This window comes from Sebastes fasciatus, chromosome 3, assembly GCF_043250625.1.
Source record: "Sebastes fasciatus isolate fSebFas1 chromosome 3, fSebFas1.pri, whole genome shotgun sequence".
Taxonomy (NCBI): domain Eukaryota; kingdom Metazoa; phylum Chordata; class Actinopteri; order Perciformes; family Sebastidae; genus Sebastes; species Sebastes fasciatus.
The window spans coordinates 23695272-23717239 of NC_133797.1; the positions used below are offsets into that span (position 1 = coordinate 23695272).

General features: G+C 39.7%; 1 protein-coding gene across 1 annotated transcript in view; it reads left to right on the forward strand.

Annotated features, from left to right (window-relative positions):
• The first annotated feature begins 4282 nt into the window (after positions 1-4282).
• Positions 4283-21968, forward strand: part of mad1l1 (mitotic arrest deficient 1 like 1) — a 69990-nt gene continuing 52304 nt past the window's right edge. The window contains exons 1-12 of the mRNA XM_074629732.1: positions 4283-4445; positions 4539-4679; positions 4768-4947; positions 5033-5157; positions 5257-5338; positions 5750-5880; positions 7403-7517; positions 8103-8164; positions 12509-12595; positions 13294-13438; positions 18070-18210; positions 19834-19890. Coding sequence (XP_074485833.1) covers positions 4302-4445; positions 4539-4679; positions 4768-4947; positions 5033-5157; positions 5257-5338; positions 5750-5880; positions 7403-7517; positions 8103-8164; positions 12509-12595; positions 13294-13438; positions 18070-18210; positions 19834-19890 — 1410 coding nt within the window. The 5' untranslated portion in view covers positions 4283-4301. The remainder of the gene's footprint in view (positions 4446-4538; positions 4680-4767; positions 4948-5032; positions 5158-5256; positions 5339-5749; positions 5881-7402; positions 7518-8102; positions 8165-12508; positions 12596-13293; positions 13439-18069; positions 18211-19833; positions 19891-21968) is intronic.

Below are 21968 nucleotides of genomic sequence, written 5' to 3' on the forward strand. Positions count from 1 at the left end.
AGCTAAATCAAGTTTTGATCAGGAGCAATATTTGTGGTAGTTTGTGGTGATTAAATTAAACATGGATTTTAATGCGTTGTCCAAATGATCTTATTTCATGTCACCCGTGGCAATCAGCCCATACCTGGTTTGCCATCTTTAAAACTTTGCCTTTAGCGCCACATTTGGGCCTATATGCCTTATGTCAGTGCCAAATGAGTGCCATCAGTGATCACTTTGCTATGTGGGTATGCTGATCCAAGTTCTCCAAAGTGATGAAGTTCTTTGCATCCTCCTGCAGCTTCAAAATGTCCTTCTCTTTTTCTTTGATGAATTCTTGCTGCTCTCCATATCCACTTGTTGATACTTAAAGAATAGCATGTGTATTTCCATAATGCTAGTCACAGCTTGCTGTTGACATGTTTCCTCATCATGCTGCTGTGTAAAATGCAGACTGATGAATATAGCAGTGCTGCTCTCTGTTGGACAAACTATGCAACTACATTTCTTTCAATGAAGTCACAGGCATCCTAGTACTTACAGGTACCAGGCTGATGATGAAAATAAAATGATAGGCTCTACTATATTTGTCCAATGTGTTCTGTTTTTTTATTTCCTTGTTTTTATTATACCTACATGAAAAGCTGACAGTTGTGGTAATGATAATATTGTTGATGATTTTCATTGCTTTAGTGCAGTGATTCTCAAAGTGGGGTTCAGGGATCCCCAGGGGTCCGTGCCAGTCTGTTAGGGGGTCTGCGAATTAATTAGATGGGACCATTTACACCAATAAAACAAGCATATTGTGTCCATTACTCCCATCCATGTTAGCTCTGGGCCAATAGAAACCATGGTATGATTGTGACACATTACATCAATCTGTCATGAATCATTTCACTCACTCTAATGCAAATATTCCAGTAAGTAATATGCTTAATTACTATCATTTGTTCTGTAACATGATTATGATAACTTCTGATATGATTTGTTCAGAGCTTTCTGCCAATGATTTGAATAAGGAGCAATACATTAATTGTTTTAAAGTTGAAGCACGTACTGAAGGTCAGCATTAAACTGGTAATTTTACATGTCTGGATTCATTAGGACATTGGTATTAACATGATTCACATTAAAATGTGTTTTTGTTTATCGCTATGAAACAGGTCTGAAGAGTCAGGTCAAGAAGTACAGGTCAAAACGTTTTACAATATAAATAGTTCCAATGGGAACTAATATGATTGTTAAATACAATTAATTGTTATGATTATGAGGAGTCCTTGGAAAAATGTTCTACCCTGTAAGGAGTTCCTGGCCCCAAAAAGATTGAGAACCTCTGTTTAAGTGAACTGTTAGAGCCAGCCAACATTTGTATGTGGGGCCCATGTGGGTAGTAAATGGGCTGAAAAATGGCCCCTATAAGGGATTGTCCATGGGTTCCATAATGACCCCGTGCCAATTGCCCTTGTGGGTTTCATGCAGGAGTACACTGGGTGTTTTATGGGCCCAATCTGGGCAACATAAACCAAAACCCATCTCGGCCCCAGGTTTAAGTTCTATGTGGGAACTACATTGGGACTACATGGGCTGAAATATGGGTTGTAAGTGGGTTTGTTCACAGTTTCCATGTTGGCCCCATGCACTAATTTCCCAGTAGTGACCCAACTAGGAGCCACACGGGTAGCCCACATGACCAACTTAGTTGACCCAAGTGGGCGCCATTTGTGTTGCCCATTCTGAGCCCATGCACTAATTTCCCATTAGTGACCCATCTAGAAACCACTTGGTTGATCCAAGTGGGCCCCAGATAAGATGCCCATTTTGGGCCCATACCCACTTGGTACCCAGGTACCCCCAGCATAACCCATGTGGGGCCCACATAACCATGTTGAGTGGGTAATTGTCTTGCCTCCTCATAAAAAGGCATACAAACTGCCATAACAGCTGCTCATCTACAGCCTGAGGTGTAAAACGCTTACATTCTTTTAGTTTAATTAACATACATACTTTTAATTTAATTAACAACTGTGCAGCGCTGGTGTGAAGTTTAATTCCCCCCCCCCCATCTGTCCAAAGGAAAGTGAAACTGACACTCTCGCGATCCGCCAAGAAGTCTCGCGAGATCTCGTTCTCATTCGAGCTAAACTGGAGGGATTTCAGTGAGTAGTGTGTGCAGCTAACAAGCTAACAAGCTAACTAGCAGAGCAAAGATAACTTATCTACTACTAACCTGCTCCTCTTCACAAACAAGTCAGCTCTGAGGTGAGGACATAATGCTTCCCGAGCGAGACCGTATTCATGTAAATGCTAACTGGTTCTTCTGAAGACTGTAAGCATGTTAGTGTTTAGAGCTGCTAGCTTAGCTTGGATAACTTTGGTGTCTGTTTGTGTAGTGAGGAGGCTAATGTCAGGTATCTTCTGATTAAAGTAAGATAACTAATAGTGTTTGGTGTTTTATAAGGTTGAGCTGGTGAACCTGACCTGTGACAAGTTATTACAAGAGTTATAGAGCATAATGCAGTGTTATCTATCTATCTATCATCTATCTATCTATCTATCTATCTATCTATCTAACTCTATCTATCTATCATCTATCTATCTATCTATCATCTATCTATCTATCTATCTAACTCTCTTTCTATCTATCTATCTATCTATCTAACTCTATCTATCTATCATCTATCTATCTATCTATCATCTATCTATCTATCTATCTAACTCTCTTTCTATCTATCTATCTATCTATCTATCTATCTATCTATCTATCTCTCTTTCTATCTATCTATCTATCTATCTATCTATCTATCTATCTATCTATCTATCTATCTATCTATCTATCTATCTATCTATCTATCAAGCAATCTATCAATTTCAATTCTATTTGCTTTATTGATCATGACTGTCAGGTGAACAATATTGCCAAAGAGTCAATTCAATAATAAATACAAATAAAAAAAAGAGAAAAATAAAAACAAAAACATATATACACATATATACAATTCATTCATATATATATCTTATTAATATAGATATTTAAAAAGAACATGCATGTAAATGGAAGAAAACAATAAAGAAGTAATTAATGTTTGTTGTGACAATAAAACAAACAAACAAATAAAAAACAATTAATAACAATATATTGCAATATCAAAGGATAAATGTAAAAAAACCCAAAAAAAACACATCTATCTATATATCTATTAGCTGACATAGCTGTGTTGATAGATAGATAGATAGATGTACTTTATTGATCCCAAATTGGGAAATTCTTGTTACAGCAGCAGGTTATCCAGGCAATGCACAGGAACAGTAAATAAAATGTACATATCAACACTACAGATAATATCTATAGTATATACAATATAAAGAATATATTAGAATACACTATAAATATACCAGACTACTAAAAGTAGCTTAGAAAATATAAAATATGAACATAGAATAACATATAACATACTATATACATTAGCAAAGTGTGCAAGTTACAATTTAAAATAAAATAAAATGAAATGAGGTAGTAAACCAATGTGCAAATTCTACATGTGCAACATTATTACAGGACTAAAACAGAATGAATGGTCGAGACAGAAGCGGAGTTCTCTGTTAGCCAGATGTGTGGTGTTGTAAAGAGGAAAGTATGTTTTTGCATACGCTACATTACAGCTCCACACAGTATGACATATCATTTTACAAAGGTAAAAATGCTGTAATATACTATATTTACACCACATTATCCCAAAACCCTGCATCATTCTGTGACATTTTACATTTTTGCATACACTGATGATGGCAATATCATCTCTCTCTCCAGACATGTAACCCCCCACCCCCCATTTTCAACACCTAAACTAATTGGTATGCATTGCTCCCGGGTGGTGACCCAGGTCGTATCTGGATTGTCGTGACCAGGGATTAACCTGTGTTGACTGGCTTGGGTTGAATTGACAAAAGAAGGATTGAACATGGGTCTGATAACCCTGGTCCGACCCTGGTCATTGGTGTGAAAGAAGTATTAGAGAAAGAGCTCTGCTGTCTGTCCAGTAGGTGGTGGAGAGGGTGGTCAGGATTATCCGTGATGGATAACAGTTTGTTTAGTGTCCTCCTCTCCACCACAACTTCAAAAGTGTCTGGGTTGCAGCCAATTACAGAGCCGGCCTCCTTAATCAGTTTATGAAGGCTGTTGGTGTCACCGGCTCCAGTGCTGCTCCCCCCAGCAGACTACGGCTTGTGTTGTGTTGTTTTTAATACTGCAGTATGGCTTTACTGACTCCTGCTCTTATCTCTGAATCTTCCATTTGTGTGCTACAACTGCAGTGACTCTCAAAATGGATTTAGAAGATGACACCACTGTGTTAACAACTTTGAAGTCCTTCAATTCCTTCATCAGCCGCACTGAGCCACCACAGCGGCTGTCAGAGCACTCAGCGGGGAGTGGGGCCCTGCAGAGTCAGTACAAACGCAGCATGGAGGTATACACAAACTGACGGGCATCAACTGTAAGCTGTGTGACAGTGGTATTAACATGCAACCTTCTGCACTGACTGACTTGTCTCTCCCTTTAGTTGTTGGAAGCAGCAGATAGGGTTCACTCCACAAATCGCTACCTTCAGTTTGACCAGGAGAAGAAGCAGATGGAGCTGAGTCATAAGCGAGCTCGATTTGAACTTGAGAGGGCTGCTTCTGACAACGCACGAGACTTGGAGGTACAGGTCACACACCCGTACACATTGAACGAATAAGCATCAGAGAAGACATTAGGTAAAACCTGTTTTTCACCCTTTTATGCTGCAGCATGAGGTTGACCGGAACCAGGATCTCTTGGGGAGAATAAAAAAGTTGGAGGAGAGAGAGACAGAGGCAGCTAAGAACCTATCAGAGCAGGTGGAGGTAAATCGTGCTCTCCGTAAGAACATGGAGGGCCTGAACAGGAAACTGGAGGAGCGAGATACTAGACTGAACACTGCTAACCAGGTACGCACACAAACTTGCACACTGCATTTGTACTCTGGTCATGTATCTTATCTTATGTGGGCTTACTTCTGTAATCTGTTCTCAGGCCATCAGTTCTTTGAAGGATGAGATCAGAGAGCTGAAGCAGAAGATTCAAAACCAAGATTTGACAATTTCTTCTCAAACCCTGGAAAGCCAGGAACTGCAGGAACAGTTAGATCTACAACGCAGGTACAGACACACACTGAGACTGCTTAGCTCTGTTTTCAGGCTGTACTGCATAAGATAAATGCTGACCACACTCTTCTGTCTGCTTGGTATTATAATCAGGAAGTATCAGGAAGCCTCTCAGCTTTGCCAAAGTCTCCAAGCTGCCCAGTCTGTCTGCTCAGAGCACATCGTCAAGATTAAGGTATGTTACAGTTTACATTATTTTGGGCCACTCAGCAATCTCAGTTTGTGATCACAGACTTTGTGCGTGATGGACTGGAAATTGTCTGCTTTGCAATGCAGCAGTGTTTACCTTACCCTACCTCAGTGAAGAGCAAAAATAAGAAAACATTGGTGAATCCCAGAAATCAGTGGGTACTAACAAAATAAAAGAAAATCCCTTTTCATTTTCAAATTATATAATGTAGGTTGAAATGTTTTTTTACCTCACTTTTTCACACAAATTTTATGTTGATAAATATTTATGCTCATAAAGTATTTAAATTATTCCATTCCTAAAAGATGTCCATATGGGAAACAAAAGCAAGAGCACTGAATAAACACATGCTGTTGTTATTTCTTTTGGCTGATTTCTCTTTCTGTGTTTCGGCAGGAGTTGGAGTGGCGTCTCGCCCTCCAGGAGCAAGACATGGCCATCGTGAAGACTGTAAAGTCAGAGGCGGCCAAGGTTCCAGACCTGGAGAAGGATTTGAAGCGCCTCAGAGATGATAATGCCTTTCTCAGGTCAAATACATTTTATAGTTTTTACTGCCTTTCATAAGAATAGACAGGCTTTCATTTTTAAAAACTACTGTTCAGTCTAGTGCGACCCCACAGAGCTCAAAAACCTCTTGACATTTCATTGTGACTTTGGGTCATCATACCACACAAGGAGACATTAGGTGAGGAGGGAAAGTGGAGAAAACTCATGCCACATGAGAAATGTTAACCTTAAGAGTAAGTGCAGAAATACAGAATTCATGCACATTATTATTCCCCACTGTTGGCAGTGCTCTGATTTCAGAAACATCGATTTAAAGCATGAAACTCAATTTCATTTCTCAAGATAATGGATTAAAAATAATGTTGCTTACACAACTGGAATTCTGCTGCAGATACTGTAACTGACTGCTCGGTCACATCAACTCTTTGCTAGTTTTAACACAGTTTTTTTTATTTTAAGTAGACAAATGTTCATGGAAAAGAAGCAGAATGAGTAAAGAAATATGATGTCAGAAAGTAACGTTTCTAACAAATGCCATCATTAATGACACCTATTGGCTCTCCTCTGCAGCACTAAAAGGTTGTAAATTGCAGCTGAAATAGTGGTGTGAAAAAACAGTAATTCATACTGTGCTCATCTTTGTTACTACTACTTTTTTTTCCAGAGAGAGATAAATTACAAATAAGCTTGGGTTTTAGAATAATCTGATTTAGAGTTGCAACAATTAATCGATTAGTTGTCAACTATTAAATTAATCGCCAACTATTTTGATAATCGATCAATCGGTTTGAGTTGTTTTTAAGAAAAAAAGGTAAAAATTCTCTGATTCCAGCTTCTTAAGTGTGAATATTTTCTGGTTTCTTTACTCCTCTATGACAGTAAACTGAATATCTTTGAGTTGTGGACAAAACAAGACATTTGAGGACGTCATCTTGGGCTTTAGGAAACACTGATCGACATTTTTCACCGTTTTATAGACCAAACAACCAATCGATTAATCGAGAAAATAATCAACAGATTAATCAACACTGTAAATAATCATTAGTTGCAGCCGTCATCAGATTAATACAATACATGTTAATATGTTACCCAGTTCCAAATGTTTTATCTTTCATTGTGTGTGCATAGATATAATTACTGTGAACTCACTGCTGAAAAAACACACTGAATCAGATCTGTAGGTGATTTTAAATCCATGATTACAAACTACTCCGCTCTTGAATGTAACTGTTTTTAAGATTGATCTATTGTTGTCTGGCTAATTGCTTCTTATAATTCCTTAATTATGCTCTGTGTCTATTTATTTAGTTGTATTGTACATTGTGTTTATTGTACTCTCGACATCATTGAAAATGAGGGCATGCCCTCAATGATTCCTCGAGATTTAGATAAAGGTTGAATGAATGAATTTTAAAATCACCTCAGAGTGTGAACATAGCCGGGGATCAAAAGTATGCCATTTCTACATCAGACTCTAAGCTTTGAAGTTAATTTTGTTATTTGCGTTTGTTTTTGTCTTTGCTGTTTTCACTCCACGTCCAGGGAGAGCCGGGAGAATTGCAGCCTGTTGAAAGAGGAGGTGGAGGGGCTGAGGAGGAAGCTGGAGAGGATGGAGAAAACCAAAGAAGAGCTCATCAATATGGAACTGGAGAAGGAGGTGAACTAATCACTTATATGTAGTTGTGAGATCGTGTTGTGCATTTCACTCTGTAGCATATCATTATTATATTTTACCACTCTAAACATGAAATTAAGATATTAAAAGTAGGGCTGTCAACGTTAGCGCGTTAACGGAAAATCGTTTTAGCGCCACTAATTTCTTTAACACATTAATGCAATCAATCAGAGGTGTAGAGGGCTCAGTTTTAAAGCTAGAGTGAAGATACTGGCATACGAAACTATAAGACAAGAAAAAAGGAATCCATTGTTACCAACCTTGTCGCGAAGAAGGCTAAATAATGCTACGAACTTAGGCTAAATTTTGGCGAGGAAAAACTGTCGATTGCCGATTCATTCAATAGTTGATAATTAATTGATTATTCCATAATCATTGCCGCTCTAAAGTTAAAAATATTTTTGTTGTATTTTAAAAGTGTATTAAATTTCCAGTGATGTCTATGTTTTGTTGTTCAACTGTGATATATCTTATATTTTTCTTGCACTTGACTGCTGCCATAATAACAATACCATGTACTTCCTATACATCGACAAACATGTGACCTATTGATTCTTGAATCCTCAGAGGTTTGCAGAGAAACTCAAAGCCTGGGAAAACCTTGGGCAATCTACTGGACTCAACATAAGGTCAGATACTGTCAAAGTGTGTGTGTGTGTGTGTGTGTGCGTGTGTGATAATGAAACAGAAAAACAGAGGTAGACAGGTTTGTTTCCAAAAGTTGTATCAATATATTTTTGCATGAAATATGACTGAGCACCACTAGGTGGAGCTGTGGTCCCTCCATTTAAATGTGCCTCATCACTGTGGATTGATTCCACCAGCGTGTAAAGGTGTGTGTGTGTTTGTTTTATACCTGCTTGTGTGTGCTGAATGTGTCTCAATGCATCCAGTCAAAACTGGTAATGAGAGAATGATTGCATGTTTCCTTGTGAGCGGTGGAGCAGATCTGACAGATTATAAACACTGCAGCCTTGTCCATCGCACGCATGCATGCACACGTGCACGAGCACCATTTTCTCTATGATTAACTCTGATGTAAACAGAATGTTAAATGGAGCACATACACACAGCACATCCGGTTGGTTCTATATACTGTGTGTGTTTGTGTGTGTATATACAATGTGTATTACACCTTCCTCCAGGGCAAGAAGGAAAAAGGTACAAATTGTAAAAAATTATGAAATGAAGTCTTTCCTCTGGTTAAGGTTTCATTTTGGTCTTATGTGATGTGTTATTGGGCCTGATGGCGTGTGTTAAATTTACAATTATTAAAAGACCTGGGAGGATCACAGGAATGTAATACCAATCTCAGTTTAATATACACAATAATTTAGTTGGGCTGTCGATCATTTTCCAGAAAAATCAAAGTCCGACTAGGCTGTCACCCCGGGTAAATTGAGTTGAAAATTTGAAACCGTCCTCAAAACTCGGGTGTTCAGACGGCCATGTCATTGGCTGCCCGAGTGCTTTTGCTGAAAAAACAAAAAAAAAACTGCATCGCACATACAGCTTCTAAAGGGCAGCCATATGTGTGAGGCTCATACTGATCAAAAGTAAAGGTTAATGCAGCTTGCAAACCAACAGTTAGAAACTCCTTCAAGCTGTTTTTACTGTTTACTAAATGGCCAACTTAATTGTGAGGATGTTGTTTTCCCAACACAGTCCTGTGATGTGGAGGCAAATGGGGAAAGCAAGAGTGTTTCATTCAGCAATCTGTTCACCTTTATTTCACCCAACACAACAGTGCCGCCGCGTATTGACTCAGATTTGTGCATTAGTGGCATATTGTGATCCTTTCAGGCTGTTAAACAGTCATTATATCATAATTTGTAATGTGATGACTCTTTTCGGGTACGTAAGTTTTATATGTGTTTAATGAGGAAGCTAAAGAATGGTGGCATGAGTGGAATCGAGTCTGGATTTATGTCATTATGCTGTTTTTCGGAGTTGAAAATGATCAGCAAGTTTCAATAGAAAAAGAAAATAGATGACACTGCAGCGGCAGAATGATAATATCACAGTGCCATCAGTGATGTAACAGCGTCTGAATGAATGTTGACATCAAAACAAAGCTTCATCTCGGAGCTCATGTTTAGGCTGCTTCTTGTTCTGTCATTAAGTATGAAATATCTCATAAGGGGCGACGGTGTTTTGGCACACAAGTGTGTATTTGTATTATTGATTTGTTAATTTTGCTGGCCTGTAAGTCATTTCTCATAACTGCAAGCTACTGATACTTGGTTTTGCTTTAGTTTACATATTCTAGCTCTTTTTGTCGCCAGGCGTTTCGGGGTGGTCATTAGTGGTGTGAAAAGAATATTTAGTGGAGCAGATGTTAATGAGGAGTAAACACATTGGTGCTGTAAATGAGGACTTTGTCTCCTGCAACACTGGATTTGGTCCCTCACCAGCCATTTGTGCTGTTTTGCCACGCGAAAATAACTTTTGGACCGAAGTTAACTCCCAACAGCAGTCACTGTGGCTGCCCGGTGGAGGAGACAAGCCTCACAGCCGCAGCCTGAATTTGCCAGCATTTGGCTGGTTGCTGGTGTTTATTTCCTTTCCTTCTGTCACACAGTCTGATGACATTGTGCTTGCGTATGTGTGTATCCATGTGGTTGACAATTGAATGTAAGATTGACAGAAAAGGAATGAAAATATCTTTGTAAAATTAGGCCATGTGGAGCAACATTGAAGGGACAAATGATGAAAATATAGGAGGAGGTTTTCTGGAAATAGATTTTCAGTAACGTTGTCACCAGCTAAAGAGAATTGAGACTGTTTTGGTGCGTTTGCGTCTCAAAAAAGAAGTTAGAAATACAGTTTGAGGTGTTAATGTGTGTGTTTGTGTACACAATATACGTCTGTCTTGATCCTGTTTTCCACAATAATGAATTATGTCTTTTCTTTTTGTATCTCCTAACACGTCCCAAGTTCCCCAAGTTAAAAAGTTGTGCCTTGCATTTTGCAAAAAAAAAAAGAAAAGTGTTTTAGTCTGCCATGCTACTACTAAATAATCAGTATATGCAGTCAATTGAAATTTCTGTCTGAGTTTATATATTGTTTCCCAAAACTGAACCCACAACACTTTAACAAGACTCTAAAATCACTTCCCACTTAATGGGTAACTTTGGTATTTTTCAACCTGGGTCCTATTTTCCCATGTTTTTGGGTCTAACTGACTAATAGCGACAACAATATTTGAAATTGATCCAGTATTGAGGGAGACTGCAGCTGTTCACGGGCTGCTATATGTTGCTATTGGGGCAAGCTGACACCGTCATTTACAACCACTAAAAGTGCTTGTTTTTACCATGACAGGCTCTGATTGTCATCTTAAGTGTCTGACATTATGGAAAGAGTCTCGCTCAAGGAGAAGCCTTGTTCTGAAATCTGGCGAGGTGAGTGTTGCCGGAAGACAACGGTGGAAGAGTGGAATACATCTATGGTGGAAACACGGAATTTGTTGTGTTGGAGTACAGAAAGCGTAGCTTAGTGTTATCTGAAATTTAATATACTCAAATTTCATAACGAGACTTCTCCTTGAGCGGGACTTGGACACAATAACAAACAGACCGGAGAAAGGTAAGAAAAACGTTTTATTTCTCTGTAGGGTCCTTTCCATAATGTTTTCAGACACTTATATTAACAATCTGAGCATGACAGTGGCAAAAACAAGCACTTTTAGTGGACGTAACGTTACATTGACGCTGCTCACTTGCCCTCGCAGCTCATTTCGTGGCTGCTGGTTACAGAGTTATTCCTCAATACTGGACCCATTTCAAAAAATTGTTGTCCCGATTAGTCAGTTAGACACAAAAACATGGGAAAATAGGGTCCATGTTGAAAAAAACTGAAGTTCCCCTTTAAGTGTGTGCTCAAAACTAGACTCCCAGTTGATTGCACTACCCTGACAGTGCATATACTCATAGTTACCTCGTAGTAGTTCACAACATCTCACCCAATAATATGCAACCAACCCGTTATTTGCAGCAGCAGCAGAGATGGCTGGCTCATGACCTGTGAAACCCCTCCAGAACACTTAAAAACAGCCTCTCTCATAAGATGAGGGGGAAGGCTAATCCCTCTGTGCTCAGGGCGATGTGGAATTACCTACTTTGGGTACCATAGTTATTCCATCATATGATTCATGAACTCATATTTTAGTCATGAGATTATTTTCATACCCAAGGCTCCACCTAGCGGAATTGGAAGTGGTGATAAATCCACGCCACCCAACTTTCACACGGCATAATATGGATTTTCAGCCTTTTCCTTCCATGTATGTCCACAATACCAGGCCTCAGGCTGCCACTGACGGTCCCTAGTGATACGTAAAGCTTGATGACATGCATGCTTTTTGTTATGGATCAAGAGCAGTGTTACTCTGATGGTGAAAAGTTTCAAGTCTTTTTGCCTTTAGGAGCCAATCTCACAAATGTTGAGTTGCATTACAGAGCAATCGCTTTTTCAGGTGAGTAATTTTGACTGCGAGGTGGCGGCAGAAGTGCGATTTTGAGCTAAGCTCCTCTAATGTATGCCCATTTCACAAGAGATAAAGAGATAATGGCAATCACTTTTTGGGCAGATCCATAGTTACAGCCAGGATTTAGAGTTTGGAGGTCATGTGGTGCATCTCTGTCGGAGTATGTGACCTTCTGCTTTGTTGCCTACCCATTGTGTGTGTGTGTGTGTTTCTGTAATCTGTCAATCTCTCCCACGGAGCGAGTTTGTTTTGTAGAACTGTGACCAGTATTTAGCCCACTATCCTCCTCTCATCTCTCCCTCTGCTGCTCGTGTCACTTTATTTCCCAGCTCCCCACTGGCCGACTAACAATAGAATATGGAAACGCTGTCGTTTTCATCTATTCTCTGTCCTTTCTGCTCTCTCAGTCGTATTGATTTTTCATTGTGTGTGTCTGCGTGTACACACGTGTATGCTAACTGTTCTGTGTGTGTCTCGTCTGTAGGAAACCAGAGGATCTGTCCAGGGAGGTGATTCAGATCCAGCAGAGAGAAATTGCTCTGAAAGAACAGAACTACACACTCAACAGCCGGTAACTCACACTTCCTCTCACGTACACTAAATCCCTGCTCTCTCTGCCTTCAGACTTTTTTCCTCTCATTCTGTCTGCCTCCCTTCCCCCGTGTATCTATTAGAGCGTATCTCTGAGAAGTCCTTAATTGTCACAAAGTTAATTAAACTGGTCCTGATTCTGATAGCACTCCTGACAGTAACCACTGGTGTGTGTATGCGTGAGAGATTGTGAGTGAGAGAGAGGGAATTCTCTAATTAAACTTGTCCTGTTTAGGCAGAGGTGATGTCTGCAGGGACGGCTGCGCGCATGCTCTGGTGTGTTCATGCGGCAGCTCAGTCCAGCTAAGAAAGCTTTCATTAGCTAACAAGCGTCTCTCTTCTACAGAGCGTATTGGGCTCATTATGAAATATTAGAAACAGCAGAATGGGAGAGCGCTGGTTGTGGGAGGGGATGAAGGGAGCTTGTGGTATAATCATTGTCCTATTGATCAGACTTGGCACAAGACGATACTGCAAATAATTTCTGGACAGTTGTCTGGGAATTATTTGGTGTCAGTCAGGTAAGTCATCTGTGAGGAGTATTATTCTGAATTGATTTTCTCACATTGTCTGAACATTAAGCACTAAACATCCTGTTTCCCTCTCCTCTCCCTTGTTATTAACCCCCACACACATTTTTTTTGTCTTACCACCCATTCATTTCTCCTGGTCCGTCAGTGTGAGGAATGCAGAGCGTTCCCAGTCTGAGCTCCGTGCAGAGTTGTCCAAGCAGCGCAGCAGGACTCTGGAGGAGCAGAAGAAGAGGGAGGCGCAGGACGCTCTCGTCCGCCGACTACAGAAGAGAGTGCTGCTATTAACCAAGGTGCCTGGCAATCAGTGACACACACACAAATACAAAACCCATGAATATAGACACATTAGCAAGTATTCAAACCCTCACGACACCACCTTTCCACCATTAGGGATGTCATGATACCAGAAATTTAGTGTATAGCAAAACCAGTGAAGTTCCACGATTCAATACTAATTTGATACCACAGTAAAACAATAAATCCCATCTACTTCAACATCCACTCCTTTATTACCGTTTGCATGCTGTTTTTTGTTAGGAAGTTAAACAGGTCATAATTCCCGCTCTAATATCTATTCTATATTGATGTGAAATCATCTCCTTCAAACATCTGGATTCATTCAAGTTTCTTGCCCAAAACTACATTTTACAAGATTACATTTGAACACATCATGATGACGTTAGAATTTACCTTACTCATTTTTAATACTATTTTTTTTACTGATTTTAGCCTAATAGGCATTGTAAAGAAGATATTTCATATGGAAGACATTTAATAAACACAAACACAGTGAGTTTTTCCTAATTTTTCAAAAATCCTGACTTTGACTATTGATAAAAGTGTAATTTTTCATGTGATCTAAAAAATGTCAACGTTGTACTGTTAGATTCTTTCCCAAAGTATGTTGTGGCGTGTCTCCTTATCATACTAAATATAGTCTTTGGGCACAAATGGGTTCACTCAGAGAACACAGTGGGCTCTTGAATCTCAATGCCACCACAGAATTCCTAATCTGCCCTTTCTCCCTCTCTCCCTCTGATTGGTTGATGAAGGTCATGTGACTGCTCTATCTGTCTATCTAGCTCCCCCCTGCTCTGCAGTTCCTGACTAGACCTCCCTGTGATATTGATTTTTCAGTATGTGTAATTCCCGAGGTCAACATGCTCAGTCTGTTAGTACACAAATCACACACACACACACACACACACACACACACACACACTCACACACTCTCAGGCACCTCCATAACTAAGCAGAGTTACAGGCATGTTGAAAATATGACTTGGCCCAACACTGATCTGGCATTCAACCATTTGAACTTATCTAAGCATTCAGAGGGTATGAAGTTGTTTACCATCCAGTCATGATGGATTATAAAAAAAAAAAAGATCCATTGCAGGTTTTGTAAAACTTTGATCCTTTTGTTTTTCAAGGATGGCACTGAACATTTTGTTCTAACCAGCCAAATGTTCAGAAAGTTATATTAAGCTTAACCCTAAGAGACCTGCCGGGGGGGGGGGGCGATCCTGACTGACTTTACTGTCTTTCAGAGGCTCTAGCAGGTTCAGTTTTAGGGCTAGAGTGAAGCTACAGATATCATATGAAAAAAGAAATCCTAAGGAATCCATTGGTACCAACCATGTCATATCGGGAAGGAGGCTAAATAACGCTCCTAAGTTGGGCTAAATTTTGGTGAAGAAAAACTGTCATGGCCATTTTCAAAACGGTCCCTTGACCTCTGACCTCAAGATATGTGAATGAAAATGGGTTCTCTGGGTACCCACGAGTCTCCCCTTTACAGACACACCCACTTTATGATAATTACATGCAGTTTTGGGCAAAAATAGTGGAGACATTTTCCGTTTTTATTCAGGAATGATAAGTTATCAACTGTGTTTCGGCTTCGGGCATCTTCAGTGACGTCATTGGTCTAAAACGATACAAGCCTCAATTTGTGCTTCGCGGAAAACTTCCTGGATTACTCGACACACGCTCCGAAGCCTCGGCACAGCACGTAACATCACTAATATACAGATCTCCAGTTCCCCGCTCCACCTGTGGGAGTGACTGTAGCCACGCTGGCTCCCAAATCCGTGATGATGAAGTGCCTTGCTCAGCAGCACCTTGACAGCAGGTTGTTAAGGAAGTCCCTCCCACTCTCCGTCATAAGGCTACGTCTCCTTAAAGCTACTGCTGCCCTGCTCACATGTTTTGTTTCTCATAATATCCTTCAGTGGGACCGACTCGCTGACCCATTAGAGGCACAGTCACATCTTCACGCATCAGATAAAACCGTTGACATAAAAGCAATTTGAAAAAATAGATGATGAAAACGGTAATGATAGTTTTATCACTCTGTCCTGCCTCTCCCTGTTTGTTTGTTTGTTTGTGCGTTTTTTAAAATTAGACTTTTTATCAGAGAAGAGCCGACAGATTTTTGATTTAGATTGAGTGAATTTCATTGCAGGTTAATAGACAGTAAATAGCCGAAGGGCGGGCTGGTTACACACAAACACACACTGACCTCTAAATGTACCGTTTTGTTTTGACTTCTGTTCAGTCTGTCCTCCTGTTGGTCTTTTTCGTCTCTCCGTTCCAAGGTTCTCACAGGATGTATTAAGTAATGTTGCGTGACGAATGATGCCGCTTCGCCGCCAAAACAAATAAAGTTGAATTAAGGATGATTTCACATATAGTGTTTTTAGATGACCCAGACTCCGTCATTTTTAAATGGATTATGTTGGTTTCGATCTGGCTAATGACCGGCAGAATCTGATTAGGGTAATCATGGTTTGTTTTCAGATGCTAGCCTACGAGCTAATCTGACAGAGCAATTGCAGCCAATTATTCATAGATTTTTTACATCCAGGAAACACAAGATGCTTTTAAGCCATTTAAAAAAGACAGCACTACTTAGCAATCAACATGTTATATTGCATGCAGTTATCTGAAATGGTACTCACTGCCGGTATTTATTACCTCCCCCAAATTAGCCCTGTTAATAATAGACGATTGAGCTTTCAATGACCCTCACAAGTCAAGGATGGTCCTGAGCAGCCTTGCCGTTTGTGAGATGTTTATTAAAAGCTTGATTGCCACAAAATGCCGCCTGCTTTGCTTTATAAAGCAGCGCGCTTAAGAGAGGGGAGGAGACGCAGCATTTAAACAGTCTCGACTGACAGTGAGTTTGCATTAATAAACAGGCTGTTTGCCAGTTTTTAAACAGATTAGATTGTTCTCACTCATCGCGTTGCCTGGCAACCAGTACAGATTTATAGATGTCACGTGTTAATTAAATGTAGCAATCATTCATTACTGTTGCAAACTAAAATGTTGTGTCAGGTACATTTTTCAGACGTGTAATGGATTGTGCAGTTTTTGAATTGAAAGTTTATTATTAAATGGTATTTTATAGTGTCACAGATAATTAACCAGTGGCCAATAACATTGTTGCTTCGTAAGATATTATACATTGATTAATGACCGCATTGGTAACATATAAAATAAAATGATTTAACAATTTTTTTGTCCACTTGTAGCCGTTTGGCTGGCTACAGTATGCACTCTTCCTTTCTCTTCAAACATCTGAATAGGGCTGGGCAATATATCGATATTAGGGCTGTCAATCGATCGTGATTAATCACATGATTGTCCATCGTTAATGGCGATTAATCGCACATTTTTTTACCTGTTCAAAATGTACCTTAAAGGGTGATTTGTCAAGTATTTAATACTCTTATCAACATGGGAGTGGGCAAATATGCTTACTTTATGCAAATATATGTATATATTTATTACTGGAAATCAATTAACAACACAAAACGGTGACAGATAGTGTCCAGAAACCCTCACAGGTACTGCATTTAGCATAAAAAATATGCTCAAATCATAACATGGCAAACTCAAGCCCAACAGGCAACAACAGCTGTCAGTGTGTCAGTGTGCTGACTTCACTATGACTTGCCCCAAACTGCATGTGATTATCATAAAGTGGGCATGTCTGTAAAGGGGAGACTCGTGGGTACCCATAGAACCAATTTCCAGTTCAAGGGACCCCTTGAAATGAAATGACCATGCCAGTTTTTGGAGCATTATTTAACCTCCTTCACGACAAGCTAGTATGACACATCACATTAACTTCGACAGCCCTACTTTCTATACATTTTTATCTGTGTTTTGGGAACCATACCGAGACATGCATGTTCTTGTGTGTGAGAATGAACACACACACTCAAACATCAACTATACAGACACACACTGACAGGGACTTGTGAGCTATTTGTAGACGCCGTGTCAGTTTGAAGGGAAGACATTGATTTGAGGATGTTTTTATCCTCTCCTCTCTAAGAGAAGCAACTTCTGCCATGTTGATTTACTGGACAGAGTACATGTCTTTCATTCAAGTATTATAGAGGAGGAAAAAATCATTAGAATTTTTAAATTATCTCAAGGAAGAGGGATGAGGCAGCATACTATTATATGCTTCATTTGCCAATACATCTCTCATAACTCTGATCATTATTATTATTAGTTATCTTTTATCTACAAAGACATTTGTCTCGTTTTGATTATTACACGAAGGAGAAACTCACATGAGCACGACCATAACCCTGAGCTTCTCTTGTCACAGCTTGGATGAGAAAAGTGCAGCTGCCTCATACTTTGTTCCTCATTTACAAAGGCATTTGCCCGTCATATTAACACACCAAACAGTCATGCAAAAGTAACACAGACAAATCCGAAAAACATCAAAGAGCTTCTCAGTTAAATCACTCTTGTGCACACAAACATTACATATCTGATAGCAGAAAAGTCTGTAATGCCTCGACTTTCTTCCTCCTCAGCTACATGGATATGTGTTAAGTATGCAGCAGGATTTCCATTTTGTAGTGTTATGTCAACGTGTGTTTGTGTGTTACAGGAGCGTGATGGAATGCGTGCCATACTAGAGTCTTACGACAGCGAGCTGGCGCCTACCGAGTACTCCCCTCAACTCAGCAAGCGGCTCAGAGAGGCAGAGGACGTCCTGCAGAAAACACAGAACCACAATGCAGAGATGGAGGTGCACACGCACATGCACACGCACACGCACACACACGCACACGCACACGCACACACACAAATACAACACTTGTATTCATAGTATCCTAAATGTGTTGCTGAGTGACACTTTGCCCAAAGCTAAAGGCACTGTGAATGTGTGATGCTCAGCTGCTCCTTGTCTACACGCTCAGTACTCTTGCTTAGTGGACAAATTGACAGCTATCTGCACTGAAAACTGATAAAACTGCACTTGTGGCACACAGGGGCATTGTGAGCAACACTGGAACGAAATATGAGAAGGCTAGAGTGTCAGTGTTTGAAAAACTGAATGAAATTCACACTTAAGATAATATATAGTCATCCCGGCCTCTGCTCTGCTCACATCCTCTCTTTCTGTTAATACTGTATATCAGTAGGATAAGGAGCATGGATGTATAAAGAGAACTGGATATAATGACTACGGTTACATACACACTGATATTCCACTATTATTCAGAATATGACAATATTCCGAATTTGATACGGGTCATGTAAACAGCATATTTAGTTTGTATATTCCGAAATAGGCCTTAATCCGAATGGAGAATTTTCCGATTAAAACATGTGGGATATTCTGATATTATTCAGGTTTTAGGAGCATTTTTTTGGACATGTACACATTCGGTATATGCGTCTCAATCATGGTTTTTACCGCAGTTTGCGTCACACAGCCTCTTGTCTGTTTACGGTCAGCTCTGTGTGTTGTACACAAACTAACTAACTAACAGTTTGCAGCGATGCATGCCCAAAAGAAAAGCCCACATTTCTTTTCGGAAGGAGAAACACACCTACTTTTAAACATTATGAAAGACTTGGATATCAACAGGTTTTTGGATATGCGGACAAATTAGGGGCGTGAAAAAAAAATCTCACTACACATGAGTATTGCGATATTATGTTTTGTGATACTATATCGATTCTCCAAAACGCTGTATTGATTTTTAATTAACCTCTTAAAAATCGGACAGTTTTCCTGAAATTAGATTTGAAAAAACAAAAACGCAATATATTGAATTGCTACTCCTGTATCATGATACTATTGCCAGATTCTTGCCAATACACAGCCCTAGCGCAAATATCAAAATGACGATATTTTCAAAAAGGTGGTTGAAAGAATAATAGAGGGAGGCTGTGTTCGCACGGTCCAACAAGTCCTCCACTGGTTATGTTAATGTGAGTATGTACGGCTGCATGCAAACGGGAATATTAGTGGTTTGGTAACATTAGTTTCCATTAGCCATGAAAACAGTTTGGTAGGAATATTGTGTTTTTCAGCACAAGGACAAAAAACTGAATATTTTGTGCATGTAAACGTAGTCAGTGAATTTTACTACGTTTAGAAATGATTTAAATAAGTTCTATATGAGTGTTCGTACTGGGAAGTTGATTTACCGAAAAACAAATCATCTGCTGTTTTACAGACGTCTCTTTTCCAATGTAAGTTTAAAAAAAGTATTTTTGGGCCCAATGGCATCGCGTGACGGACACAGAAGTTGTAATTCCACAGTTTGGCTTCTACGAAAATTGTCTTCAAATCCCGGTGCTGGGTAAGGACAGTATGTTATATGTAACTTTTATCCCTTTGTTGTGTCCTTCGATTCAGAGCCAGCTGACCAAAGCACAGGAAGAGACAGGGACTCTGAAACTGCAGCTGCAAACAGTAAGTATACATGTATACATAGAGATGTCATTCTCTGTTTACTGCCCGCAGATTTAAATGTGCTTATAGCTAACTCAATGCACTGTCCCTGTCAAATAAGTAAATACATAAAGTAAATGTACACACACATGCACGCTCCCACGCAAGTCATTGGTAGTGTTTTATTCTGTGACATACAGACAAAACATTGTTTAACATATTTAACCCTAATTAACTTCTATTCATTCCCAAACGGTAACGAGGAACAAAAAAAACAAGAAACATTTATTAGAGCTATAGAAAGAAATCTTAATTAGTGCTTCATGATTAGCCATTGTAACCTCAGCCATTAGCACTCAAGCTGTCTTGGGTACCTTTTTAGTCACGACTGTAATCCTGGCAGGTGCACTTGGCCTTTCTCTGAGTCAAAGATGCTCTAATGCCTCTGTGACTAACATGCTGACTAACATATTTTTCTCCAGTGAAGTTGGTTCTGTAGACCTTTTCAAAGGGACAGTCTTATCTAGCAGCTGGCTTTGTATTTATGGCACGAGAACAGTAGCTTCTCACTTCTCTTACATCCTGACTGAAGTGACACTGATTGACAGGTGACAAGAAGCATACTAATAATGTTGTTTTTTCAATTGTTACTTGAAGTGAATACTTGCTAGATTGCTCTGAATAGTTTGGTCAGTGAATGACATTAAACAGTCTAATCTGTGAATTTTGCCGGATTAAAAGGGCCAGTTCATCTTTTAAATTTCCTATATGTATTTTTCTTAAAGGGGACATACTGTATCATGAAAACTCACTTTTTCAGTGCTTGTTCACATACATTTGGGTATCTGGAGTGCCTACCAACCCACAAACTGTAAAACAAGACAACCCAGTCAATTTTTTGTGGGCTGCCTAGATCAGAAAATATGTGATTCAACAAGCCATTTAGATTTAGCTCCCCTTTCCCCTCAATAGAATATACTGCCCAGGACTTGAGAACTATCGTTGGGGAAGGTCTACCATATTTTTCTCGCTAGCCAATCAGAGCAGACTGGGCTTTTTTCGGGAGGCGGGCTTAACCTCGTCCACTCCTTTTCAGAGGCTGTAGCTGGTTCAGTTTTAAAGCTGGGGTGAAGCTACAAAATCGAAGGAATACATTGGTACCAAACATGTACGCCATCATCGCTAAATAATGCTGCGAAGTTGCACTAAATTTTGGCAAGGAAAAACTGGCATAGCAATTTTAAAAGAGGTCCCTTGACCTCTGGCCTCAAGATATGTGAATGAAAATGGGTTCTATGGGTACCCATGAGTCTCCCCTTTACAGACAAGCCCACTTTGTGATAATTGCATAAAGTTTTTTACATGCAGTACAAATGTTCAAGTGTTATTTTTGCCTATTCTAAAAATAGTGTATACAGGTATATTCAGACAGACAGGATGAGAAAAATAATGTGTTTTTTGAACATTAAAGCATGTTAACATATTCTAGTAGAAACCCAAAATACAAGTATGAACCTGAAAATGAGCATAGGTCCCCTTTAATTGAGGGTTGTGGAAATGAAAAGTCACAAAAAAGTAGACTGCTTTAAAATATGGTATAAAACTGGCATAAACGGAGAGTTGGCAGGTGTGACCTGAACTCTGTTACACACTCTGTGACTCTGTCTTTGTGTCTTCACTTGTTCTGTGATCTCCCTTCTTTTCATGGCTCCTTGTTGCCGAGGAGACATCAACATAGCCATGGCAATGAGTATTGACGCGTGAAATCCACCTGTCTGGTATAGCAGTAATTACTTATCCGTCTGGGGAAGACTGGGAGTGAGGATGAGCTGAGAGACGGACAGATGCTCTCTGAAGAAGAGGAAAATGGGTGTGCAAATGGAAACGAGGGATAATTGCAGAGAGGGGAGCGAGATTGGAGAGAAACTAAGACACAGACAGACTATAAACAAGTACTAGAGGGAAAAAGAGTGGGACATTGTGAAATGGAAAATGAGTCAGAGGACTAATGGTGTTTAAAGGATATATCTGTTTGTTTGGATGTCTGTCTGGATAAGATAGCAGCACACTGGAAAAGAGTCCTCAGGATCTATCTGCAA